The sequence below is a fragment of the Notolabrus celidotus genome, chromosome 20 (assembly GCF_009762535.1).
Source record: "Notolabrus celidotus isolate fNotCel1 chromosome 20, fNotCel1.pri, whole genome shotgun sequence".
NCBI lineage: Eukaryota > Metazoa > Chordata > Actinopteri > Labriformes > Labridae > Notolabrus > Notolabrus celidotus.
Genome location: NC_048291.1, coordinates 15,836,194 through 15,862,363, shown reverse-complemented (window position 1 = coordinate 15,862,363; position 26,170 = coordinate 15,836,194). Strand labels below are relative to the sequence as shown.

At 40.8% G+C, this 26,170-nt stretch overlaps 3 protein-coding genes and 2 long non-coding RNA genes across 5 annotated transcripts; 4 read left to right on the top strand and 1 right to left on the bottom strand.

Annotated features, from left to right (window-relative positions):
• Positions 1 to 8: 8 nt before the first annotated feature.
• On the top strand, positions 9 to 1,230 carry LOC117831921. Its single transcript, XR_004635103.1, has 3 exons — positions 9 to 87; positions 163 to 265; positions 477 to 1,230. It is a non-coding gene; the product is annotated as an uncharacterized LOC117831921 (long non-coding RNA).
• Positions 1,231 to 3,385: 2,155 nt separating this feature from the next.
• Positions 3,386 to 6,500, top strand: LOC117831922. The gene is made up of 4 exons (XR_004635104.1): positions 3,386 to 3,751; positions 4,056 to 4,195; positions 4,415 to 4,520; positions 4,603 to 6,500. It is a non-coding gene; the product is annotated as an uncharacterized LOC117831922 (long non-coding RNA).
• A 2,661-nt stretch (positions 6,501 to 9,161) lies between these two features.
• vac14 (vac14 homolog (S. cerevisiae)) lies at positions 9,162 to 12,489 on the top strand. The gene is given in 5 exon segments (XM_034710798.1): positions 9,162 to 9,738; positions 9,740 to 10,956; positions 10,959 to 11,201; positions 11,204 to 11,496; positions 11,498 to 12,489. Coding segments are annotated over 5 exon segments (2,364 nt in total). The 5' UTR covers positions 9,162 to 9,328; the 3' UTR covers positions 11,699 to 12,489.
• A 5,032-nt stretch (positions 12,490 to 17,521) lies between these two features.
• trim35-13 (tripartite motif containing 35-13) lies at positions 17,522 to 20,054 on the top strand. Its single transcript, XM_034710806.1, has 6 exons — positions 17,522 to 17,923; positions 18,677 to 18,772; positions 18,854 to 19,084; positions 19,192 to 19,214; positions 19,308 to 19,426; positions 19,505 to 20,054. Exons 1-6 carry the CDS (start codon positions 17,522 to 17,524, stop codon positions 20,041 to 20,043), a joined length of 1,410 nt encoding a protein of 469 aa, XP_034566697.1. The 3' UTR covers positions 20,044 to 20,054.
• A 157-nt stretch (positions 20,055 to 20,211) lies between these two features.
• Positions 20,212 to 25,937, bottom strand: slc27a1a (solute carrier family 27 member 1a). The gene is made up of 13 exons (XM_034710801.1): positions 25,478 to 25,937; positions 25,017 to 25,184; positions 24,523 to 24,917; positions 23,860 to 24,027; positions 23,194 to 23,263; positions 23,019 to 23,110; positions 22,822 to 22,931; positions 22,495 to 22,704; positions 22,290 to 22,416; positions 22,054 to 22,191; positions 21,616 to 21,780; positions 21,354 to 21,500; positions 20,212 to 21,239 (listed from the first exon to the last, which is right to left on the bottom strand). The coding sequence occupies exons 2-13, from the start codon at positions 25,181 to 25,183 to the stop codon at positions 21,082 to 21,084; spliced, it is 1,947 nt and encodes a 648-aa protein (XP_034566692.1). The 5' UTR covers position 25,184; positions 25,478 to 25,937; the 3' UTR covers positions 20,212 to 21,081.
• Between the last annotated feature and the right edge of the window lie 233 nt (positions 25,938 to 26,170).

Below are 26,170 nucleotides of genomic sequence, written 5' to 3'. Positions count from 1 at the left end.
GCATCCTAGGGAGAGCCAATGGGAAAACATAACTTCTTCCACTGAGAGGACAAGTTGAATCAAGGTGAAAAGCATGCAGCAGCTGAAGTAAGTCCCGCAGAGTACTTCAGACGTCACTGTACTTTGTTTTCTTTTCAACACGTTTCTATTGCTTTTCTTTAGGTCCTGAGTACACCCAAAGAGCAGCCTGAATTGATAATGATAAAGGAAGAGCCACAAGAGCTGGACAATCAAGACAGGGAACACACGAAAACATGTGAGAACAGTAAGTATTGAATAAAATATCAATGTCAAATTGAATGTTCAAATTGGCTTTAAGAAATTGTGTGTTCTTTGAGTGAGGAGAAAAATGTAAAACAACTGTTGTAAAATATCAACACTTGTAATGTAACGGCAATTGTGTGTGTTTGTGTGCAGCCTCGAGTCATCAAGGTCTACAATGTCAAAAAATTTAAATGCTCATATGCTTTTTACAGGATGGGAAGCACTTATACAAACTCAGAGGACTCCAGATGAGATGCATCCTCCAAACCTGTTGCAGAACAGCAGCAGCCACTGTTGTCTTGCTATGTGAATCTGGGTACCCAGCCCTCCGTCCTGGAACAGGAAGAAGGGAGACACAGTGGAATCCACAGCTTACACCTGCACACACAAACTTAGAGGCTGGAAAAAATTTACCTCAAAATGTACTTCTCAAAGGCGCAGGTGTTCTCAGGAATATGAAACTTCACAACTTGAGAAACTCAGCTGCCAAAAGATTTGGCTGTTTGCAGTGTGGCAAAGGTTTCAGGTGCTTTAGCCAGCTTGAAATACATCAGAGAAGTCACACAGGAGAGAAACCGTTCAGGTGCACACTGTGTGGAAAGAGATATGCACAAAAAGGGCATCTGTATACACACCAGCGCACACACACTGGGGAGAAGCCATACTGCTGTCCTATTTGTGGAAAAGGCTTTATTCAGAAATGCACTCTTGATATGCATCAGCGCCACACACTGGAGAGAAACCTTTTGTTTGTATCAATGTGGCAAGGGTTTTACGAAGAACTGTAACCTGAAAAAACACCTTGCTGTGCATCTAGATCCCAGTCTGAATATGTTTGGTAGTGAATGTAGTGCACCTGCATTTAGTGCGACATTCATAAATGGAACAACTTAAACACTGCCAGTTTGAACTTCTGCTTTTGTTTGGTTGGAATATTTATGAATAATAAAGTTATCTTTTGCTCCAGATGTGAGTTTGCTGACCACCTCAGAGGTTCAAATATAAGGGAAATGCATGCAAATATATCGGTTTCTTGAGCCAACCTTGAACATAACTGAATTAGGACAGTGCTGATAGTTATAATGCTATGTCACTAACAAAATGCTGCTGTCATTGATTGACTATCTGCCAGTAAACAAGCTGTAAGTTGGATGTTATGCTATTAAGGAAAGGTAGTGCACGGACCAGGGGTGGACAGTAACAGAGTAAATTTACTTGAGTACTGTACTTAAGTACATTTTTTGAGTATCTGTGCTTTACTTGAGTACATTTTTTGGAGGATCGTTATTACTTTTACTCCACTACATGTAGAAGACAATTATTTTACTTTTTACTCCACTACATTATATCAATGCTCTAGTTACTCATACTTTGCTTTGAAGCCGGCTCATGAATTTTGTTCTCTTTTCTGAAATCTGATCCCACGGTTGAACGGGGAGCAAACACAACAAATTTCACTCAGATCAGGCAGTTCATTAGAGGTGGTATGATGTCTATAGTTCTCCACATGAGCACCCGTGGCCATATCATCAGCCCGTGTTAGAGGTTTTTGCATTCCAGATGAACATTTCAAACTAATTTTTCTGTGCTTGGAGTAACTTAGTTGTTTTTTTTATTAGAGATTTCATGTAATGGTTTGTAGATAAACATAATGTAACCTATGTATTCTTTTTTTTTTCTCTTGTCTGCATATATATTTCTGGTTTGCGTCATGTTTGTTACAAACTGTCAAATAATGCAATTTATTCTTGCAGCAAAAGGAAAGAAAGAAAACATTTTTCTTCAGTGCTTGAGGCTGTGCATGCGACCATCACCATCCCTCTTAGAACTCTGGCCTATCTTTCATTGACAGCTAATATCATGTTCTGTAAAGAGGGCGTGAACACCTCAAAAAAATAAGATAAAATAAAAAAAAGAATACACAAAGATATACAAAAGGACAGGCAAAGAGAAGGAGAGAGAGACCTAAGACACTTAGATGGAGAGGGACCATCTCACCATGACGCCAAAAACACCATGAGGTGATACTAATGATTGAGCAACCCTTAGTGTCCACAATCATTACTGAAGCTTGGGTCACAGAGGGTTGCCGCCATGCTGTGTTCTATTTGTGTAACAAGACCACCACTGGTGCATATGATACCACTTGGGTCAGATCAGCCGACTGGTTCAGCCCGGCACTCAGGCCGAGTGAGCAGTCCGCCCGAAGGACCCAACACGCTGCGGGAGACCCAGGCCAGGGAATCAGCCAAGAACCCAGACCGGAAGAAAACAGGTACCGCCGGGGCACCCAGGGCGACCCCCAGGTCACCCGGCAGGAGGAAAGGGGGGCGAGGGGGGAGAGATCCCACAGCCCCCCCAAGAAACACCTGCAAAACACTGCCCCTACAGCCCCCCAAGACACAGCCAAAGGAGCCATCCGGGCTGAGGGGGCCCAGTACCAGGAGTAGACAGCCGGACAGGACACAGACCACAGCCCGCCAACCGGCACGGGAGTAGGGGGAGGGGGGGGGAGGGTGTATGTGTGTATTTGGGGGTGTGTGTATGTAATGAATCTTGGTAAGAGTGTGTCCATGTGTTTGTGAATGTGGGTGTAAGTCAATAGGTTGGAGAGAAGTATATGGGAAAACTCAAGTCATGAGAGTATTTGGCAGTCTATTTTTTTTTTAACCTATGTATTCTTGACTGCACTGATGTATTGAGAAAATACAACATTTTGAGATTTTTTAAGGAGTACTTTGAATACTTAAGTATTCTAAAAGCAAGTACTTCAGTACTTTAACTCTGTATTGGAGTAATATTTGACATGGAGTATCTATACTTTGACTTAAGTAATGTACTTAGTCCACCACTGCACTTCACTAGAAAAAAAACAGTTGATTCCAACAATAGCACTATTGAAATGAACAAAACTCTGAAGAATTCTTAGTGTGTTGTAAAATAAACCATATTTATCTTTTTGCCTCTGTCTCTCTCTGTCGTAAGAAAGTGATATTCCACTTGTCATACACATCAGCATCTAATTCAAGATAGGCAAGACGGCCCAGCCAATCAGATGCAATGTAGGTCGTGATCATATAGGCTGAGCCTTCAATAGGCAAACATATCGTTTTCCCACAAGCCCTTGCGGCACAGCCATACAACATATATGAAGAAGGGGTAACGTCTATGGTCGTAACGCTTTGTATTTTGTCATTCCTTTTGAATATTCTACCTCTTTCTTAAGAAGATGTGTGACACCACAAACCGGAGTTTTCGGACGCAGTTAGCCGGTATCTTGGAAAGCTATCGAAGGCAGCTTTGGTTGAAATAAGCAACCTGGCTGACGAATGCTCCTCCGTCCTTCACACCGAGATCTCCCTTCATAAGACGGAGAATGAGGCGCTGAAGAAGAGGTGTTATTCGCTGGAGGTCCAGCTGAGAGCAGCGAGGGAGGCACAGACCTATCCTGTAAATGTCAACAGTGTCAGCCGCCGACACCCCACAGGTCAGGATGGTGTAAATAAAACCCACAATAGACGGTCGTCTCTATACTGTTAGGGAACTGCCAACATCTATCAGTAACATGCTAGTCGGCGTTAGTTTTTGCTCTAATTATTTCTGTTCTCTCAAAAAGTGTTGATTTTGTCATTATCTCGTAACATTCACTCAGTAATAAAAAAGACATAAAAGAAGAGAAAAAAGAAAGTAAGACGAGACTTAAAGCCGACTGGTTTAATTTGATCTTGATGTGCGTTTTGCACATTATTACCACATATTGGGTCTCACAAGTTTATATGTTCACCTTTCAGGACATCTGCCTCACTCCCCTTCTATTGATGGTGTGTTTGGAAAGGACTGGTGCATGGATCTGTGGAGAGAAGACCATAAACTTCCCCCTCAAAGGAAAGAGACGCTTGAGCCTGCTGCCATGACTAGTATGGGACCACAGGTCTGTAAATCAATAACCCACTAATAGATCAAGTTTAAGGTTTTAGTTGTCTTCTGCACAAGTATTGTGTTGGAAGAGGCAGTCACTAACAGTGATATTCAGGCTCCCTTGAACGACAATCAAATATGGTTGAAAATAGGTAATTTATCATTATTTATAGCTAACATGGCTGTATGATCATTGTGCTCTAACATGTTTGACATTTTTCTTTGTTGGTAGACCATAGACTTAATGGAGAGGGATCCTGATCTCATCTTTGTTAAGGAGGAATTGTATGATGATCACCCTATTGGTCAACAGATGAGGCTCACAGACAACAGAAAGAGTAAGTATGGATTATAAAGACTAAATTAAATGAACATTACTTTGACTTTCTGTAATTCATCTTCATTTTTCTCATTTGACAGTTGTTGGACTCTTCGAGGAGGACAGCATGCTTCATAGAGCTGTTGATGAGCTGCAGCTCCATGCCGTGGAATTAATAGCTTCCCCATGACAGCTGACTGTCAAACACAAGGCACACAGCCAACAATTATGGACAAATTAATAGATGATGCCACAATGAGTAGTCTGGTGGACAACACAAATCATCAGGCAGTTCCTGGGTGCGAATACTCAGACTATGCAAACAATATCCACATGAACGCAACCAAAGAACTTATTATGCAGCCAAAACCTGTGAAGCCACCGAAACGGTTGAATGCTTATTCTGCGGGAAAATATTCAACTATTTGAGCAGTTAAAGGTCCACATCAGGCGACACTCTGGTGAGAAGCCTTTCAGCTGCTCAGTTGTGGGAGGCGCTTTGCACAGAAAACATACTTGAAACTGCACCAGCGCGTACATTCTGGGGAAAAGCCTTACAGCTGTCCGGACTGTGGAAAAAGTTTTTCCCAGAAAAGCTCTCTTAACATACATCTTCGAACACACACTGGTGAAAAGCCTTATAGCTGTGTGGATTGTGGGAAATGTTATGCATACAAGTATGGCTTGAACCACCATCAGTGTTTTAATTGAGTGATAACACCGAGTGGTTTTGGAGGGATATCTGATTAGAATTCATACTGGGTAACAAACGTACTCTCAGTATTGCTCAGTATGGCTTAGCATGTGCCAAAATATGAGACTCATATGTGGATGAGACATGAATAATTACATTTTGCAATCTCTATCAAAGAAAATAAATGATCTAGCCTGTGAGGTTAACAGTGATGTTGTTAAACCTTAGATTTTCGGTATGTTTCAAGCTGAAATGATAAAGTGAAGAAGCTTCACAACAGTACAGGAAGTATATGTCTTTTCTAATGTACCATTGGAATGGGTGGATTCAGTTATTTTATTGGTGAGTTCATTGCCAAATTTCTGAAGAAATCAGCAATCTGTTATTTTCACATGAATAGTAATAGTCATATGAAAGATGAATCATTTGCAGTTGGTATTTAAAATGAGGTGCTCATTAATACTTAGCCAAAACAATCACCTCCATTCAAAGCATGTTGTCATGTGATCAGTGTAACATCTTAAACATACCTCAGTGTCATATTTCAAATCACAGAAGTCTTCTGTGAAATAATGCCAAAAGATTTACTTTGGAAAATAGCTCCATTGTTTTGTACACATGTAGCATAAACCTTCAGAACTACCTCTGCTTAACTGTATAGAAGTAAACAACTCGCTCTGGTTGCTTCATTGCCAAAATCTCACTCGCTGCTTTTTGTATTTTTCCATAGTAATACCTCAGTACAGAACGTTAGTTGGCTTATTTCTTTGAAAAACTGTGGAAGACAGATGTTAATGTGTGGGTCACATAATATTCACGGGAGTTCCAGAAGTGATTCAGGTTTAAATGTTTACCTGTTTTAAACTGTATTTGTAAGGCTAGTATTGAGCACACAATGTTGTCAGAGTGCTGTCAGACCAATTTCATGTTTATCAAAATGTTAACCCTTTCTGTTCAACATATTACCTTTTTTATTCTTTACTGAACTGTTCTGACACCTAATCAGAGCACTGACATGTACTGAACACAGTTTTAAACTTGTTATAATATAATTCTCCTGAACCAACTGGTTGGACCTGATTGAGTGAATTATCCCTGCCAAAGAAAGAAATCTAGTGCTGTGGTTACCTCCCTTCTTTGCATCACACGTTTGCCCATTACAAACTACCATTAGATTTGAAAATTTCAAATTATCAATTTACTGGGACTCAACTGATTTATTAGGTTCAGGGCAACTTTAGTTTGTATTACCCTAAAACTATTCATATAAAATGAGTTCTATCAAATAAAGTTGTACAAACACTAGTGAACATTCCTGAATATTTCATTGTGAAAACAAACAACTGCAACAATTATCCCTTACTGCTTGGACACATAACTGACAAACACAGGACACACATGCCACACAACTGACTCTATACTACACACCACAAGTATAAAAACATAACCATATAGAATAGTTAATAGAGTATAAACATAACCGTCCTTATACCTATTTCATAAATGGTCAATGAGGATGAAGGGAACACTGCTACTGATCATGCATCACAGTCACTGACAGGTTTCAGTGAATTCATTCATTTATAACAGCCTCACTTTTTTTGTGGGCCATCATATGATGTTTGAGATTGATCTTTTGCGTGAAGGTCTTTCCACATTTGAAACAGCAGAAAGGTCTTTCTCCAGTGTGGATACGTAGGTGAGCGTTCAGATTGCCTTTCTGGGTGAACCCTTTCCCACAGTAGCTGCAGCAGTAGGGTTTCTCTCCTGTGTGAACAACTTGGTGAATCCTCAGAGCTGATGGGTTTGCAAAGGCCTTCCCACACAGTTGGCATGACAGACTCTTAAAGAATATGGAGGCACACACGTGTGCTTTTCGAACTTGTGCCAGTGAGGGAAGTGCTGCTTACATATACTACAAAATTGTCCTTGTGTGTCTTCATGTGATGTGTTAGAGTGCCTTTGTGGAAGAAGGTCCTGTCACATATTTCACATTTGAATATGTATCTGTTTGGGTCTGTGGCAGTTTGAAAATGAAGCCTATTTAAGCCAAAATATAGGCCTTTACTAAGAGCAGTGCTGTTTCAGAGTTTTGCTCATTGTTGTAGATTAACTCACTTGTATTCATCATTGGCTCCTTCTGACTTTCAGAATTAACTCTAAATCATCATCGTCGTCTTCGTCGTCGTCGTCCTTGTTGTCGTCAGTGGAATAATATGAGTGTTGAGGGCTTCCTCTGTGTTATCAGTGGATGTCCGCTGGGTGGATGGTTCTTCGGATATAACTTTCTCCCCATCTTGATCCAGTGAAAGGCTACAAGAGCTGCTACCTCCTGAGAAGCCAATTGACAGATGCACTGGTTCCTCAGCCTTGCTTTCTCCATGATCTGTTGTATCATAATATAAAGTCACAAACTCAAAATATGTTAAAAGCTGATAAATCTACTGTGCATATTCCCTAATCTTACCGGGCAGTGCTTTACTGTCTTACCTTCTGTTTTAAGTGTTTCCTGCTGGCAGCTGCCTGGAGTGTCCTCCACAAAATCCTCCTCTTTGATTTCAGTCACAGATATTTGGTCAGAAAGCATGTCCACAGACTAGAAATGGAGAAAGTACAAATGCTAAAAAAGTAGTTCAAGGCAACATATTTTTTTGGTCAAAGCAATGTTTAGGACTGAAATGATTAGAAATGGGTTTTTTTTTTGTATCAATTTGCAGAAAATTCAATAAGCAACAAAACCCAAAGTATTACTAAAGCTGATAATTTTGAGTTGTTAAGCAAGGTAATTTAACCCATATTACAGGTTCCTTCTGACGTAGTGTTTTGCCACGTCTGTAAAGTATTACTTTGTTCGTGAAATATCTTTCGGTTTAGGATTGGTAGACAAACTGCATTCTAAATATATTGTTGGGCTGTAAGTATTGACATTATTCGCAACTACTGACTTCTTAGAATTCTAAATTATTTATTTAAAGTACAAAATTCCTAATATATATTTGTTATATTCCACAATTGGTATGAGATGTTTTCTAATTCACATATATAGCATTATTCTAAAATCATTGCCACGTACAGTTTGACAAGGCAAGGATGTACATTTTTAACAGGTGTTCAATATGTTTGAGTCGCAGGGCATCTCTACACTTCCCACTTTACCGATGCTTGTCAGTGTTCACGTGCTGAATATCCAGATGCAATATCAAGGAAGATGGATGCTTCTAATATATACTACATAATCTGCTCAAAACCTGCACAATGAAATGACTCTTATTGCAGCCCATCTTACCTTATCTGGGATGGTTGTGGGTCTTCTGTGACACTTTCAGAGGAGGGTGGGTCTCTGTCTTTCCACAGATTCATGCACCAATCTTTTCCAAATATCGCCTCTATAGTAGGAGACTCTGACACTGAAGAAAAGTAAGACCACAACAGTAAATCAAAATACGGCAGCTCACTCATAATCAATTAATAATTTTTTCGCGTCCTTCAGTAATTTTAATTATCAAACTTTCATACCATTAGCCTCACTGTCTGTGCAGCTTGCAGTCTGTATGCCCACACTGCGAGAACTTTACATATCTGACGGGCGTCGTTTCTCACAACAGTAATCTCACATTCAAGACTATTCACTTTCTCTGCCAGGGCTGAATTTGTAGTTAGAAGCCGATACAACTCGGACCGGATCTCAGCCGACTCTTTCTCCACCACCTTGCAGACCTGACTCAGGGCAGACCTGGCCATCGTCTCCATGATGAAGGAGAGCTGAGAGTTCAGAGAAAAGCTGATGGCCATCGCTAATACCGGCTTTCACAAGCCTTTTCACTAGCGTTATGAAATTTGTGACTTCAATACACGAAACGAAACAAATAGAAAGTACAAATGAAGGCAGACATTGGCTACATATAAAGCTAATGTAGCTCAATGTGAGCTAACAGTGTTTGAGAAGCGGACCCAAATAACTGTGACCACCGTGACGTGTTTCCGGCGGATGTAACCGGTCAGCTGATTTGTATTAAAAGACTTCCTGGTTTGCGATGTGTTTTCTCTACTAAAATATCATTTTTGAAGGCTGAATTTTCGCTGATCAACAAAAACTTTTGTAAAAAGGATCAACTACAACTGCAACCACGAACATGAACACGGAAAAGGACTTTTCCCCTCTGACGCCCAACATTGTCAGGGCTCTGAATGACAAACTGTACGAGAAGAGGAAAGTGGCAGCACTTGAAATTGAGAAGCTGGTGCGGGAGTTTGTGGCTCAGAACAACTCAACTCAAATCAGACATGTCATCCAGATTTTGGCCTCGGAGTTTGCGCTTTCTCAGCACCCCCACAGTCGGAAAGGGGGTCTCATTGGACTGGCAGCTTGCTCCATTGCCCTCGGTAAAGACTCAGGTCTGTATCTGAAGGAGCTCATTGAGCCTGTTCTCACTTGTTTTAACGACTCAGATAGCCGTCTGCGTTACTATGCATGTGAGGCCCTCTATAATATAGTCAAGGTAGCCAGGGGAGCAGTGCTGCCTCACTTCAACCTGCTCTTTGATGTCTCAGTAGCTTGCAGCCGACCCAGACCCCAATGTGAAGAGCGGATCTGAACTCCTGGACAGACTGCTGAAAGATATTGTGACAGAAAGTAACAAGTTTGACTTGGTGGCATTTGTCCCTTTACCTCAGAGAGAGATCTACTCCAACAATCAATATGCTCGCCAGTTCATTATTTCCTGGATCCATGTTCTGGAGTCTGTGCCAGACATCAACTTGCTGGACTACCTCCCCGAAATCCTGGATGGGCTCTTCCAGATATTGGGTGACAACAGCAAGGAGATACGTAAGACTTGTGAAGTGGTGCTGGGAGAGTTTTTGAAAGAGATTAAGAAAACACCCTCCAGTGTGAAATTTGCTGAGATGGCCAATATCCTTGTCATCCATTGCCAGGTAGCAGATGAAACCAAACTCACAAATGACCTAATCCAGCTGACAGCTATGACCTGGATGAGAGAGTTTATTCAGCTAGCAGGCAGAGCAGTGCTCCCTTACTCATCTGGCATCCTCACTGCTGTGCTGCCCTGCCTTTCCTACGACGACAGAAAGAAGAATACTAAAGAAGCAGCCAGTGCCTGTAATCACAGTCTTATGAAGCTTGTGACCCCAGAGGATGATGAAGAGGAGGAGGATGAGAAAAGCGGAAGTCCCGGGTCCCTGTCCAAGGAAGACGAACAGCCAAAAATGGAGACGGACAGCAATGATATGCTGAATGCATCACAAGAATCAGTAGGTTTCAGTAACATCAGCTTCTTCACCCCAGCATGTGCTGACAGACCTCAGGTGACTCTGGACCTGGATGGTATTGTTCAGGTGCTAGACCGGCACTTACACGACTCCTCCACTGGCATGATGACCCGCATAGCTGTGCTCAAATGGCTCTACCATCTCTACATCAAGACTCCACGCAAAATGTTCCGTCACACAGACAGCCTGTTTCCCATGCTGCTGAAAACACTCTCTGATGAGTCTGATGAAGTGATTCTTAAAGACCTGGAGGTGTTAGCTGAGATAGCATCATCTCCTGCTGGACAAACTGACCAAGTTGGCTCCTGCGACAGCACTGACAACAAACTGGAGCTCAAGGTCCCAGAGAGTGTCAAGCCAGGACAGCAACCCAGTCCTGGCTCCAAACCAGCAGATTCATCACCTTCCACTCCCAGTATGAACTCCTATTTTTACAAGTTCATGATCAACCTGCTGAAGCGCTTCAGTCTGGAGAGAAGCTTCTGGAGAACAGAGGAGCATTCATCATCAGACAGCTCTGCCTTCTGCTTCACGCAGAGAACATCTTCCACTCAATGGCTGACATCCTGCTGAAGGAAGAGGACCTCAAATTTGCCTCAACGATGGTCCAGACACTCAACACCATCCTGCTCACCTCAGCTGAGCTCTTCCAGTTACGCAACCAGCTGAAAGACCTCCGCACTCAAGAGAGCTGTGCTTTGTTTTGCTGCCTGTATCGTCCTGGTGCCACAACCCTGTGGCCACTGTGTCACTCTGTTTCCTCACCCAGAACTACAAACATGCCTATGATCTCATCCAGAAGTTTGGAGATCTGGAGGTTACCGTGGAGTTCCTAATAGAGGTTGACAAGCTTGTACAGCTCATTGAAAGCCCCATTTTCACCTACCTGCGTCTGCAGCTGCTGGATGTGGAGAACAACCCATACCTGATAAAGGCACTCTATGGCCTGCTTATGCTGCTACCTCAGAGCCAAGCCTTCCAACTGCTCTCCCATCGCTTGCGGTGTGTCCCAAAACCCAGAGCTCATGAGGACTGTGGATGAGTCCAAGTATATGGACTCTAAACATCAAGTGGTCTCCAAGCGTGCCTCTCACATTCAGATAGATTACAGTGAGCTGCTCCAGCATTTTGACCTCGTTCAGAGCAAACACCTGGAGGTGAGACACCAGCGCTCTGGACGTGCTGCTGATCACCCTGATAGGAAGCTAATGTAAGGCATTCTGCAGTGAGAGAGGGTAGAACAAAAATATTAAGAATGAGAAAAAAAATGTAGTTTACTAGAATGATTATGAAGACGCCAAAAAGTATTGATTGTGATTCAAACCTCTTAGAGATGCACTGGGTATACATTGTCAAAAAAAGAACACTTTTTTTTATTTCTTGACATTTTAAACAGAACTTGATTTCAACACAATCCAGACCATACACAACATGGTTCAGTGAAGTAGTTAATGTGAAGATTAACCTTAAAATCTCATACATCATGTATTGTGGTGTTATTATGGCCATATCCCAAGCGCCTGAGATTGTTTCCAGGTGAGTTAAATGTTCACAGTGTTTCAAGTGAATCCAACTTGCATGTTACTGATAATAACACACTTGTGTCATTTAATGTCCACGTGAACCACTGTTTTTTCATGGTGTTTCATGTTGAGTAATTTGAGAAGAGCATGCGTCAGGATTGCCTTAATCTCTTGTCAGCCAGGAAAGAATTTCATGTGTAGAGTATTGACCCAGGTCAACAGAGATTTTAAACTTAGGATGGCTGAACTCTGGCATACATTCTGGGTAGGCCTACGTCATTCCACCTCTAGCCGTTTGTTTGTTATTACAGTTAATCAATAACTTGATCTTAAACATTTCCAGCTTTAAATCACATTTCTTTTTATATATTATATCAACTAATTTGTTTTTCTCTTAAATATTGTCTATATGTCTGTTTTTAAAAGACACACCTTTTTGTCATTACTGTGTGAAAATCAATAAAGTGGAACATGATCATGAAGATTTTTCTGTGTCCATATAATTAACATCATGTCCTTAGAAAAGATTGATAGAGGAATGGAAGCAGACACATTAGTATTGAAGCTAAATTACCTTTTTCCTGTTAGCATCCTGAATAATCTGCAGCCTTTAAGATTTATCTTTTAATTTTTTATTCATGATAGTAATTGGACCCATTATGCATCAAGCTATAATAATTAGCTATACAATATTACATCAACGTAAGTTTTTTAAATATGAAGATGAATTCTGTTAAATTCACAAGCAGGTATTTGTTGTGAATGTGGATGTTCAATACAGGCAGAGCTCATTTTGAGGCTGATGATATGAGCAGCCAGTTGTGCGCAAAAATACTCTGTTTTCATATTAAATCAATGAAACTTTATTTATACAGCTCCTTTCATACAAATCAAGTGACATTCAAAGCACTTTACGATTAAAAATGAAAATAAAAGAGACGAGGTCTATACATAAAACAGAAATTGATTTAGAAGTAGAAAATAATGCACAATTGCAATCAAATGAATGTAGTTTAACAACAAAGTGAAAACAAAAATGAAATACTTCAGATTATTTAAAAGGTAAAGATAAAACTTAAAGAAAAATAAAAAGATTAAGAGAAAAAGATAAATCAAACAATATAATATTTGAATAAATATAAAACATTAAATGATGAATGAATGAAGTTTAACAACAAAGTGAAAACAAAGAAACAAAAATACTTCAGATAATACAAAAGGTGAAGATAAAAGGTAAATAAAAATAAAAGCACTAAGATAGCTATAAGATAAAAGATTATGAGTTAAAGATAAATAAATCAATAGAATGTTTGAATAAATATAAAACAATAAAAGATGAATGATTATGATATTGATTATCAAATAATCATTCCTTGTATGCGTTTAAATACTTTAAACCTTAAAAAAGAGCACAAAACTTTAAGTGTTAAAACAGTTTTATCAAAAAGTGTTTAAAGAAAAATATTTCAGATTTTTCTTTTTACTTTATAAGAAATAATTGAATACTACCCTTTTCTTATTAAAGGGTGAATAAAAAAGTTAAGTCCTTTTTAAAGCATATTTAGGACATTACAAGACTACCAAACTGCTTTGCTCAAGACTGCAGTGACAAACATTATCAGTCCTAAGTAACTTTCCCAATCATGTTTCATTAAATAGCTGTTTGTCTGGTTTTATTAGCCTGGAGCTGAAAACCTGCCTTCCAAGTGCATGTTTATCTTTGGAGAAACTGGAGGAGCTGGATCTCTCCCCTGCTGCAGGAGGACTAATGCATTCACATGCAGTTATTCATGCATGGTACATACTGTACATGCAGGCTGAGGGAATATAGGTCTTGGTCTCTGGTAGAGCCCCATGAGTGCTGCATTGAGTTTCACAGATGGAGACTGACATGTCATGTCTGGGTGTGGACGGGTCCTTCTGTGCTGGAATAGAGGTTGTCAAGCTTGTACAGCTCATAGAAAGCCCTATTTTCACCAACCTGCATCTGCATCTGCTGGATGTGGAGAACAACTCATACCCGATAAATGGCCTGCTTATGCTGCTATCTATAATAATGATAATGCATTTTATACAGGGTACAGGGAATCCGTTGATGATGATGGGTGGGGCTGGCTGGGCCTCGTTTTTAATGCCATTGAGCTTCAGGAAGTTCCTGCTCTTCCAGCTCAGGATGTCTACCTCAGAGCCAAGCCTTCCAACTGCTCTCCCATCGCTTGCTGTGTGTCCCAAACCCAGAGCTCATGAGGACTGTGGAAGAGTCCAAGTACATGGACTCTAAACATCAAGTGGTCTCCAAGCGTGCCTCTCACATTCAGATAGATTACAGTGAGCTGCTCCAGCATTTTGACCTTGTTCAGAGCAAACACCTGGAGTTGGGACACCAGCGCTCTGGACGTGCTGCCGATCACCCTGCAGGAATCTATACGTAAAGGCATTCTGCAGTGAGAGAGGGTAGAACAAAAATATTAAGAATACTCTAAACCTTAAAAAAGAGCACAAAAACTTTGAGTGTTAAAACAGTTTTATCAAGGAGTGTTTATGTAAAGAAAACCTATTTCAGACATCTTTTCACTTTAGAAGAAATAAGTGAAAACTACCCTTTTCTTATTAAAGGGTGAGTAAAAGAGTTCTTAAGTCCCTTTTAAAGCATATTTAGGACATTACAAGACTACCAAACAGCTTTGCTCAAGACTGCAGTGACAAACATTATCAGTCCTAAGAAATAATAACAATAAAAGTAACTTTCCCAATCATGTTTCATTAAATAGCTGTTTGTCTGGTTTTATTAGCCTGGAGCTGAAAACCTGCCTTCAAGGTGCTTGTTTATTTTTGGAGAAACTGGAGTAGCTGGGTCTCTCCACTGCTGCAGGAAGACTAATGCATTCACATGCAGTTATTCATGCATGGTACATACTGTACATGCAGGCTGAGGGAATATAGGTCTTGGTCTCTGGTAGAGCCGCATGAGTACTGCATTGAGTTTCACAGATGGAGACAGACATCTCATGTCTGGGTGTGGACGAGTCCTTCTGTGCTGTGTGTAGGGAAACTTTCCTGTCTCCAGTGGTCCTCTGCTGCGTCTGGTGTGATCTAGGCTTTTGCAATGCTTGTTTGGAGCAGTTTTGGAAAAAACATGGCACTAAAGAGTGTCCTGTCTGCTTTAAAGAGAGCCTCGGACTTCCCCTAGATCATGTGAAGTGCATGGGCAGAGACTGTTCCTTCTCTGTGCAACTGATCTGGAACCTGTGTGCTCTTTGTGCACCAGATTAGGGCTGCATAAACATCACAGAGTGTATCCCTTAAAGGAAGCGTTCAAAGATTATAAGGTAAGCTGGGTACAAATAAAAATTCTTCCTTTTTTTTTTTTTTAAAAAGAGGTGTTTAGAGTTTATATAGATATATATTTTACGTACATCCTGACAGCTTTGGGGAATCCTCAGAGGTACAATAAATATGTCTATATCTTGGGGTCAAGTGTGTAAGAATTTCTCAACCCTGTGAAAAATCTGCTTCAGCATAAAAATTGTTTATCCCAGAATAATTTGAAAACTTAAGTTAATAGATTTTTACACCAAATTAGTCAGTAGAGGCTTAAAATATTAAAACATGTCATACGACATGTCAACATGCCCTGCACTGAAGTCAAATGACAGTTCTACTCATATTTCTGTTTTCTCTGTGTGAGATACCAGCATGCAAACAAACTGTTGTGACAAAAAGTTAGACCACAAAGCAGGACATCCATTCATCTTTATGTTTATTAAACTGTTCAAAAACTAAAATACTTCATTTGAACAGGTGACATTTATAAATAAATAGAACAGAAAATTGCAAATACCTTAATTTAATCTGTTGATTCAGCTTGAACTTAAAATTACAACATGGAGCTGTGAAATATGTATTTAATAAACATAAAACTTACAGTGAATTAAAGAAATGTATAGTAAAAAGAGTATCTGTTCCTGTTAAGTAACCACATGCATAGTCACAAATCATCTGCCATGGCTGTGGCGTGTGTTGGTGGCTGTTACTTTCAATGACTCGGAAATGTTGCCTTGTCTCTGGCACAGTCACAAATCAAATTTTCACTTTGGCATCTCAAGAAGACAGGCACTTATTTGGTCAAAGATCCCCCAGTCTGTTTGTGAGAGCTTTCAGTGTTTATAGCGAAAGAATTCCAACAACATTCATTTCACTGTTAAATGATAAACTATGATAAAATGATAAAATAATGTTTATTTAATATAACGGACCATTTAATGTCTATTCAACACATTCACACCACACAAATGCAAACAGACCAAAATCAACAGTCCAGCTGTCTTTTTGCTACAGGCTTACAATACATACAGTAGTTATTCCGTACTCTAATGTGTCATGTAGCTGTTAGGGAACTGTAAAACTGCAAAACTCTTCAAAAGCTTCTAAAATTATATCATGTATATGCAGAATAAAAGCCAGAGTAGCTTCTGCATAGACTATTTGCTTCAAACTACTTTTTTTTGCAAATACAGCACACACTAATAACTCTTCTGTCAGCATGATTTAAAGCTCAGAGTAAATCCTGACAGCATGTGTTAAATTCAAAGACAACTGCAGTCTGTTACACACGCATACAAGCAGCACTGCTCTACATGGGGTTTTTCCAATGGCAGAACCATATTCCCTTTCAATCTCTATGTGCACACTCTTGTCCTATTTTTGGTGCAGCATCGATTCTAGGAACCTTACCCTCACAACATAATACTAGATTACAGGACAATCAAGGACACAGTGGAATACTTTTGAAATTAATGTTCAGACTTTTATATTTTAGTGTGTCCTACCTCTTGCTTTGAAATAACCATCACTGGTCATTTAAACTGCTGAAAATGTTTTTGGTTTCACATCATTCTTGAAGTGAATGGACACCATGCTAATTTAGAAATAATAGTGTGTTAATCTGTCAAAAGTGGTTGTCAAAACCTGAGCTTGAATGTAAAGAAGAAACTTTTCCAGTGGTCAGCAGGAGGTTGTTTCTTCATGCACATAACTTCAGTGTAAATCAGTCGCTTCTCTCTATTTATATCCTCGGCCTGAGACTTATTTTGGACATTATTCCTCCTTAAGCCCTTTCATTACACTGAGACAGTTCGTTTCAACAGACCACTCCAATAACAGACTAAGAAGTGATCACAGTGTGATCACAGTGTAAAGACAATGAAATGACCAGCTTGAGTGAAACTATTTCCTCATCACCATGCTCTTCTCAGTAATAAGGTTATTCAGGCTGCTTACTCTGATCTGCACAGATACAGACTCCTAATGTAAACTCAATTTGATTTATTCTGAGGTATGGTGTTTATTTGAGAGCTGGCAATGTGCAGGCTCGACGCAAGACGGCATTACACGGGATATGCCTTTGGGAGCTTAGGTATTAACACTTATTTCTGAGGTCAAGATGAGGTAGCCTTCCAGACACATGGGAGGGGCCATGGATCCTGCCTTGTCATCAAAGCCCTCTGAAGAATAATGGCCACCAGACGTGTTCGTCTTGAGGATGACCTTTCCTGTCCAATTTGTGGACATATTCTTAGTCAGCCAGTGGTGCTCACCTGCCGGCATAGATTCTGTAAATCCTGTCTGAATGACAGCTGGGAGGCACAAGGCAGTGGGGATTCACACTGCTGTCCACTGTGCTGCCGCCGTTCCTCCATGGATCAAATAGTGGTGAACACCATGCTGGAGAAGTCCTGTGAATCCTTCAAGAAGGACAGGAGCAAGAATGACCCAGAGGCTTGTACGGAGCATGGGGAGAAGCTAACATTGTTCTGTTTGGAAGATTTGGAGCCAATCTGTGATGTGTGTGGGAAAGCAGCCACACACAAAGGGCACAAGGTCTATCCTATTGGGGAAGGTGCCCTAGACTGTAAGGTAGGCCAGTTAAAGTTACAGAGTTGATTACAGCAGTATCTGTCACACTGTTACAGATGTTGATTTAATTTATGTCTTATAAGAAGTGTACTTTTCATTAATGAAGATGAAATAAAATAACATGATTTATGATGACTCGCATGACTGGTAATTTTGCAACACTACCACATTTCATGAGCGATTAATCATACCAGGGTTTTGTAAAGTGTTCCATTATGCTTTGGCATTATTGTAATTTACTACCTATTATCAAATTTGTGAAATGTATTTTTGTCAGTTTTTTTTACCTGTATTTTAACTTAATTTTCTTCTACCTTTTTGCCTCTTGAAGCTTGATATTTCGATATGTGTGAAGGTGTTTGGCAGAGTTCATTATTATTCTATTAATAGATTTATATTTTTGGTTTGCTGTTGCCATTGGTGTCCCGAGTGAACTGAAACTTGACACCCACAAAGTTTCTGTGATGACCGTTCTACTGTCAACTTCCTCAACCTTGCGTAGAAATATGACAAGAATCTGTTAGATACCATATTGAGTCTTTGTCTTCATTGTAAGTTGCATTACCTCAGTGTACCATATGTCACCCTGGCCCTGGATCTTTCCATAGATTTGTCCCTTTAATTCAGTGCTGTTGGGAATACTGCTATGCATGAGTGTGTGGCAGCTGAAAGCCTCTCATTGTACTGAGAGCTTGGCCACCTGCCAGACTGACCTTGTTTTCAAGTGTTGATACCCTGTTACTGGCTTTATAGGAAGAACTGAGGAGTGCGCTGCTGCCTTTTAAAGAGAAGCTGCAGCTGTACAAGAAGGCGAAAATGGCCTGTGAGGAAATGGCAGAACATGTCAAGGTAGGGTCACTTCCATCGGCATCAGTGACTTTGACCAAAGTGTGAAAGCAATATGTACAAACAGTTAATCTCTCTTTCCAGAACCAGGCTGAACATACAGAAGCACAGATCAAAGAAGAATTTGAAGCCCTTCACCGTTTTCTGGAAGAGCAGGAGGCTGCAAGACTTTCTGTTTTAAAAACTGAGGAGCAGGAGAAGAATCAGGTGATTAACGAGAGGATTGATGAGATGAGCAATGAAATGACATCTATCACCAACATCATCAGGGTAGTGGAACAGGAGATGAACTCTGAAGATATCCCATTTCTTAAGGTACATAAGACTCCAGCCTAGGATGTCTCAAACACCAGGTCCCAACTACATATCATTGTATTCTTTATAGCATCACTTTGTTAAATTGTCCTCTTCCCTTTTTTCAGAACTATAAGGAAACAATAAGGAGGTAAGAGTTAAGTCCACTTCTAGAATACATTCAAGCTTAATTTTACTGCATGACAGCTCTACATGCACAACCCCAAACAACATTTATTTTCAGAACCTGGCGAATTTCTCTGGATCCACAAATGATTTCTGATGCGCTGATTGATGTAGCAAAACACGTGGGCTCTCTGAAACATAAAGTGTGGCAGAAAATGAAGAGCATGATTAAATACCGTGAGTGCCTTAAAACCTCATGTTTTATTGTCAAGTTCCTTACTGCCTTCATTGGTAACCTCTATTTTTTCTCTTAAGACCCTGTAATTCTGGATCCAAACACAGCAGCAAGCTGCTTCATCATTTCAGAGGATCTCACAGCGGTGCAGAACAGTACCCAGCTATTCAAGCTGCCAGACAACCCAGAACGCTTTGACATCAGTGCTGAGCTGCTGGCTGCGGAGGGCTATTCTTCTGGACGCCACTGCTGGGATATAGAGGTGGGGGATAACACTTACTGGGTGGTGGGAATAGCCAGCGATTCAATCAACAGGAAGGGAAAGCATGTGCTAACTCCTGCAGAGGGATTCTGGACTATAAGGTTTCGCAACGGAGAGCATAAGGCCTGCACTGCACCATGGGAGCTGCTAAACATGACCAAAAAGCCTGTTGTCATAAGAATAGTTTTAGACATGGACAGAGGCAAGGTGGCCTTCTATGACCCTGATGAGAGAAAACCTCTCTACACCTTCACAGGTATCGTAACACCCAGAGCCTTTCCTTATTTCTGCAGTGCCTGCAAAGAATATCCACTGAAAGTCCTCCCCACGCGGATATTATTGTCAATGGACAACTGATTGACTTTGGAGACATGCTGTCCCATAATGCTTCTGGAAAATCTACTAAAAGAAGTGCAGTGCCAATTATGCTTGCAAGGTTTGCTTGTTCATGAAGAGTCAACTATGGGAAATTACAGCACTACATGTCTAAGTTTTGCAATTTTATTAATGTCAAACAAATACAGATATGTTTTAAATATTTATTTTGAGTTACAACAAAAAATGAAGTCTGGGAGATCAGAAATTGTAAATACCTTCACGTTATTTAACATCTATATATTGTATCTCTGACAAGATTTAATTTTATTACATGATTTAAAGTCACTATGTGTGACTCAGCTTTGCATGACACAATCACTTCTTGAACCGATTCATTTTGGAGGCTCTTTGCAAGAAACAGACAGATTTTTAGCTTCATGTAAGGCACATACAGTAACAACTTGCATAAATCTGAAACCTGGAACAATGTTTGTGAAAACTTCAGATATAACAAGTGAGAGAAGTTTTCATTCGTATTAAAAAAGACTATGGTTATTATTTGACCTAGTAGCCACATAAACTGCAAGTTGAAATCTGATCTTCCTCCAAAAAACAGCAGTAACTTCATAGCTTCACACTCAAGTATTGCTTTAATCTAAAATGAATATTTTTCTTGCAGCATATTTCATACATGGGTCATACCCTGTAACACTTCCAAATGATCCTGTCCCTTGCTGTCCTTACCAACTTATTGTAACATGTATGCTATTTTAAATGGGTTGTGAGAGAAACCCACTCTATGTGCGGTGATGCTCAAAGGCTTATTGAGGTGTTCAGTTACAAAAAAAAGGTTATTAAAAAGAGAACAAATGCCTTCACATTATGTCCTGGTGTGTTACTCATACAGTGTTAAAACTTCATATTTACCAATGCTCTGCCTATGTAAGTAGTCATCTCAACTCTGTTCCCTGAATGCTTCAAACAGAGGCAGCTGGTGCCCCCTGACTGACTGATCCCAACATCAGCTTATGTATGTTATCTTCTCTCAACCAAGACTACAATACTACAGCCTCCATGTCATAGAGACATCCTTCCCTCTGCTAAAGCATTGTATAGCTCCTCATCTACAGCCTCATAAGAAGCAGCTCGATTGTTCAGAAAGTAGATCTGGTCGCTGGTGAGACGTGGGTCGTATCCCTCCCTCTGTAGCCTGGTTTTCTGGATTTTGAATGTACCTATGTAGCATGAAAGAACATACAAAGATTGGTTGTTGTAAGGACTTTGATATGAAATCAGTGCTGGTGATAAATACTTTCATGGAATCAGCGGGAGATATTATGACAGTTTACCTGTGGTGTCTACGTGTGGTGAAATTCGCAGAAACACTGGGCGAGCATATGGAGGAAGAGCTGGCTGGACTTTCTGCAGGAAATCCTTGCAGTCAAAACTCCCTGTAGTGTCTGCAATGGCAGCCATGCCTGCCTTACCTTCCACACCTGAGATGTCAGACAGAGATGAAGGCTTGTCAAGTAGCAAGTAAAAACAAAAGCAATATACACAGAAAATGAAAGTGATGGACAAAATGTGACCTTCAGAACACAAAGTTATCACCTGGCACTGCCACCCCATACACAGCCACGTCAGTCTGATCCAGAAGACTGCTGAGTATTCCTTCCACCTCGGTGGTTGAGACATTTTCTCCCCTCCAGCGGAATGTGTCTCCACCACGGTCACGAAAGTACATGTAGCCCAGGTCATCCATCACCAACACGTCACCTGAGGTAGACACATGGCAAGAAAATACTTGACAATCTCGTGTGAAAAAACTCTGTATCCAGTCAGTATCCAGTGTGGCAAAACAATCAAAATATGACATACTACTCCACACAGAGAGAAGATGAGGAATTTTTGAGATTCAATTTAAAAATATATATATATTATATATGTATTTTTGCACACTTTAAAAATGTATTACCCATTTTTAAATGAGCAATTGAGCATTATGGTGTAATAACAATAGAATTTATCTTGATAAATTAATCTTGTAACCTGATATGTATGCAGAATCGTTTTTCTTAAAGACATTGTGAGCAATCTTCTTTCTGGTAGCATCCTGGTTAGCATAGCCATCAAAACGCCTTAGGGGGTCCTGCTGGTTGATACGACCCACCAGAAGCCCTGGCTCCCCTGCAAGACACAGAGCAGTGCAAAGGAATTTTCATAAAATCAAGCATTCAGCTTCTTTAGTGAAGCAAAGTCATTGTTGTGGCAGAAGTATTTGTTACCAGGACGGCAAGGTATACAGAGGCCCCGGCTGTTCCGAACCAGCTCCATGCTCTCTTCATCCACCCTCACCAGACGGATGGGGTACACGTTGGGGAGAATGCGACTATTGAATCCACAGGCTCCCACCTGGCAAGACAGATTCAGCTGAACTGTGATCCAATGCACCTTTTATTACTGAGGACACTAGAAACACTGTCTGCTCACCTTTCCATCCATGTTGGCAATGCTACAGTTGCACTCAGTCGCACCATAGAACTCGCCAATCTGCTTCACCCTAAACCGTTCCGTGAAGGCCTCCCACACGCTGGGCCGCAACCCGTTCCCAACTGCAAGTCGAACTTTGTGGCTTTTTTCAGATGGCCTGTCTGGCTGAGACAAGAGGTAGCGGCAGATTTCCCCGATGTACTGCACCACCTATGATGGGAAAGCAGTCTTGTTACCCTGGCAGAACATTTTCAAAATGAATCTTTCATAGTTATTGATTTTGTCAAATATGGCACTTTAAAATATTTTCCAGGCACAAGCTCTTACAGTGCAGTTGTGCTTAATGCAATCTTCCCAGAAGCGGCTGGCAGAGAATTTCTTCTTCACTACAACAGTGAGGCCGTGGATCAGACACTGACCCACTCCCATGATATTACCTGGCAAAAGCAGAAACCAACACTTCAGTTCCACAAACCTTAAATGAAAGCTGTATTCATCAAGAGCTAGAGGCGGCCATCACATACCTGCTGAGTGATAGAGAGGCAGACAGTCATAGATGATATCATCCTTGCGCATGCCGAAGGCAAAAAACCCAAAAGCAGCAATTCTGTAGTAACTGTCATGGAAACACAGCAGAGATTCTCAGACATCGCTCATGAACTCTTCAGCAAGTCTAACTTACTACTGTGAGCAGCTTACCGACTGTGAACCACAATGGCAGCCTTGGGTAGCCCTGTGGTGCCAGAGGTGTAGATATAAAATAGACGATCTGCAGGAGAGAATAGAGAACTCTTATTAAATACTGTCAGATTTAGATCGATACAGATGTCTTCACAGTGTTTGAGCAGGGATGAGATCACTGAACACGAAGAAGGACAGAGCAGAAAAGACTGTCATTGTTTTCACTCAGCCTCATTCTCACCACAGACCTCCAGTTTCTCAGCTTGGTTATATCTCTGGCCCACATCTTTAATCATTAGTGTACATGGTAATTTTTCTCAAACTGATTATTTCATGGTGATGGTTTCGTATTCAGAGAGTGCACACATCAATAGCTCATTTATACACACTTCAGATAGCTGTTTAAAGAAAGGTTAAAATCTCTCTCAAATTAGATATGACTCATAGCTCTCATAAGTTCTACACAGACAAGTATTCACCTCATCATGCATGTGTTTTGCAGGAAGGCAGTTTAATTTTTTTTAATGAAAAAAGAAAACTGATACATTGTGTAAATTTGAATTAGTGTCTAAAAACTAGTTGCAAGCTAAACACATTATGATGAAATAGTCTAAGAAGAAGAAACTGTTTTTATACAAATTAAGAGTTTATATAACAAAGTTGAGTTGGGGATCAAGTACTCACCGTTCATGCCTTTTGAGGGAACACAAGGTGATGGAGGATGTCTGGGTGAAGAGGCTAAAATTGGGTCCAGAGGTCGAGCATCCAGACGGGCCATATATTCTGCACTGAGATCTCCCGTACAGAACCGTACCATAGACTGACTGAAGGAGGAACTGACCTCCGTAATGGCTGACATTCAGTGAGAGCAACAAAAGAGATATGGAAGAAGAGGAGAGAAGTCAGGTAACAGTAGGAAAATACAGGAAACGCACTCCTGTGGTGAGGGATATAAGATAAATGCTGTATCAATGAGCCCTGATCAAATGTTACTTTTTACAAGACGCTTGACTTTTAAGAAATGTATTTTCTGAAGCTATGATGCTTTGAAACTGACACACTGATTCTCACCACATGACATGTGGACACAATGATTCCTGCTGTTAGTGCTGCACACATGAAATGACAATTTAAGTGTGACATCCCAGAAATAAATGTTAATCACGTTGCACACAAGATGTTAGATTAATACTTCAGGACTTTTGCTAAATACTAACCTCAATTAGAGGTGAGAAGGTTCTTTTCTTTGATACAACATTTCACCTTTCCCCCTTCATTAACATAGTTTTAAAATCCATTGGCTATCTCCATAAGCAGCTTTCCCCGCCTTGTTTAACACAATCTTACCATCAGCAAGCTCAGCTCCAAACACGATGGCCCTGGACCCGGAAACTCCGATGCAGTGCAGAAGGGAATCATTGCGGAGGTTGAAGTTTATAAGTGCAGCCTCCACCCCAACTTTAGACAAGCCCAGCCAAAGCGCCACCTGTAACGGTCTGCTTTCCATGAAGAGAGCTATTACATCCCCTGAGACCCATCCCTGACTTCTTGCCCAATGGGCAACTGCATTAGACAGCTCATCCAGCTGTGTGAAGGTCCATGTCTCTCCTGTGGCCTCGTAGATCAGTGCTGGTTTATTTGGGTGGAGTTTGACTGTCTGGGCGAATATGGAAGGAATGTTACTTCCATTACGCATGTATCGCCACAAAGCCAGCTTCACCCTCAACAGCACATAGAGACCACTGGTGAAGGTCAGCAGAGGAAGACAAGAAGACATTTGAAAAGATCACATTAACACCCCTAAATATGAACAGAACTGCAGTTTGATATTTTCTGCTTACTTGAGGTCTCTCTTGGCAGTGCGTGCTGCAATGTAAAAGTACTTCCAGCTTTTTGTGCCCAGATATACCCCAAGGCCTGCTGCCAGACTCCAGGACCAGGACACTCCGAAGAGACGCAACAGTCCCATGGAACCCAGAGAGGCTGACACACTCGCCGCATTGTGCATTCTTGTCATGGAGAAAATGGAGAGAGACGGGCCTTTATGTTTGAACTCGCATCAGTAGAAGCCTAAAGGGATTGATTCTCATATGGTTGAATGACTGAAGCACGGACTGGTACACACAGGAAACTTTTAGGGTTATGGCTAAGTTTTTAAAATCCCTTTACATTTATGAAATCATCAGACATCCAACAGCTCACACTTAACTGCGCAGCATAAATAAGCATACATCAGTCAATGTCACATGTGGTACCAGAGTCACTTAGAGCGGAAATAGACATTCCTACATTACCAACTCACCTAGGAAACAATATACTGAGGCGATGTCACCTTTCACCCGCTAACCCCGCAGGTCGGCGAAACTTGTCTTAACTTTCGCAGAAATGATCGAGTGTTCAGATCTTCCTTCAGACTGGGGAGCGTCGATGAGATATACAGAATAGGCTACCGTAATAAAGTACACCAGTAGTTCATAGGTGTATCAACAGTTTTACAATAACTCGCTAGTCAGCACGGCTGTTGTTTAGTAGGCTGGTAAATTGTCGTTACTCAAACGAGGATGAGAACCATGTTAGACAAACGCCAGCGACTCCTGTGGCTCGGCATGTATGACAGAGAGTTAACAGTTCAAACCCGACATGAAAAAGTATCCTAAATCCGAACGAAAGCAGTGAAGTACTGAGCGGGACGGGCTATTTTCTGTACTCCATATTGAATAGACCCATTGCCGAAGAAGCACCGCCCCCTCTGGTCTGAGCTTCCTCCAGCAGCCCAGTCATTTGTCAAAGTCGATGCTTGTCAAACTTTTCTGTGTTTTTATTGGACAATATAAACCCCGCCTAATTGCCTAACCACTAGAATTGCGGGTGGCCTCTATTGATAATAGCACCGGCTTTGACTACTAACTATATGTTGTGAAATGTGGTGAAAGTGTCCTTCTCACACTGCTCTTACAAACTCTTGTTTACCAAGTGTTGATGAATACCACATTAC

Bases quoted from the DNA above. Each gene is read 5' to 3' on its own strand.
- trim35-13 (XM_034710806.1), top strand. From the start codon at position 17,522: ATGGCCACCAGACGTGTTCGTCTTGAGGATGACCTTTCCTGTCCAATT. The intron at 17,924-18,676 runs GTAGGCCAGTTA...CTGGCTTTATAG, and splicing joins AAGGTGCCCTAGACTGTAAG to GAAGAACTGAGGAGTGCGCT. The intron at 19,427-19,504 runs GTGAGTGCCTTA...TTTTCTCTTAAG, and splicing joins GAAGAGCATGATTAAATACC to ACCCTGTAATTCTGGATCCA.
- slc27a1a (XM_034710801.1), bottom strand. From the start codon at position 25,183: ATGCACAATGCGGCGAGTGTGTCAGCCTCTCTGGGTTCCATGGGACTG. The intron at 23,264-23,859 runs GTGAGTACTTGA...TCTCTCCTGCAG, and splicing joins TCCCTCAAAAGGCATGAACG to ATCGTCTATTTTATATCTAC. The intron at 22,417-22,494 runs GTGAGCAGACAG...CTGTCTTGCCAG, and splicing joins TTGCCAACATGGATGGAAAG to GTGGGAGCCTGTGGATTCAA.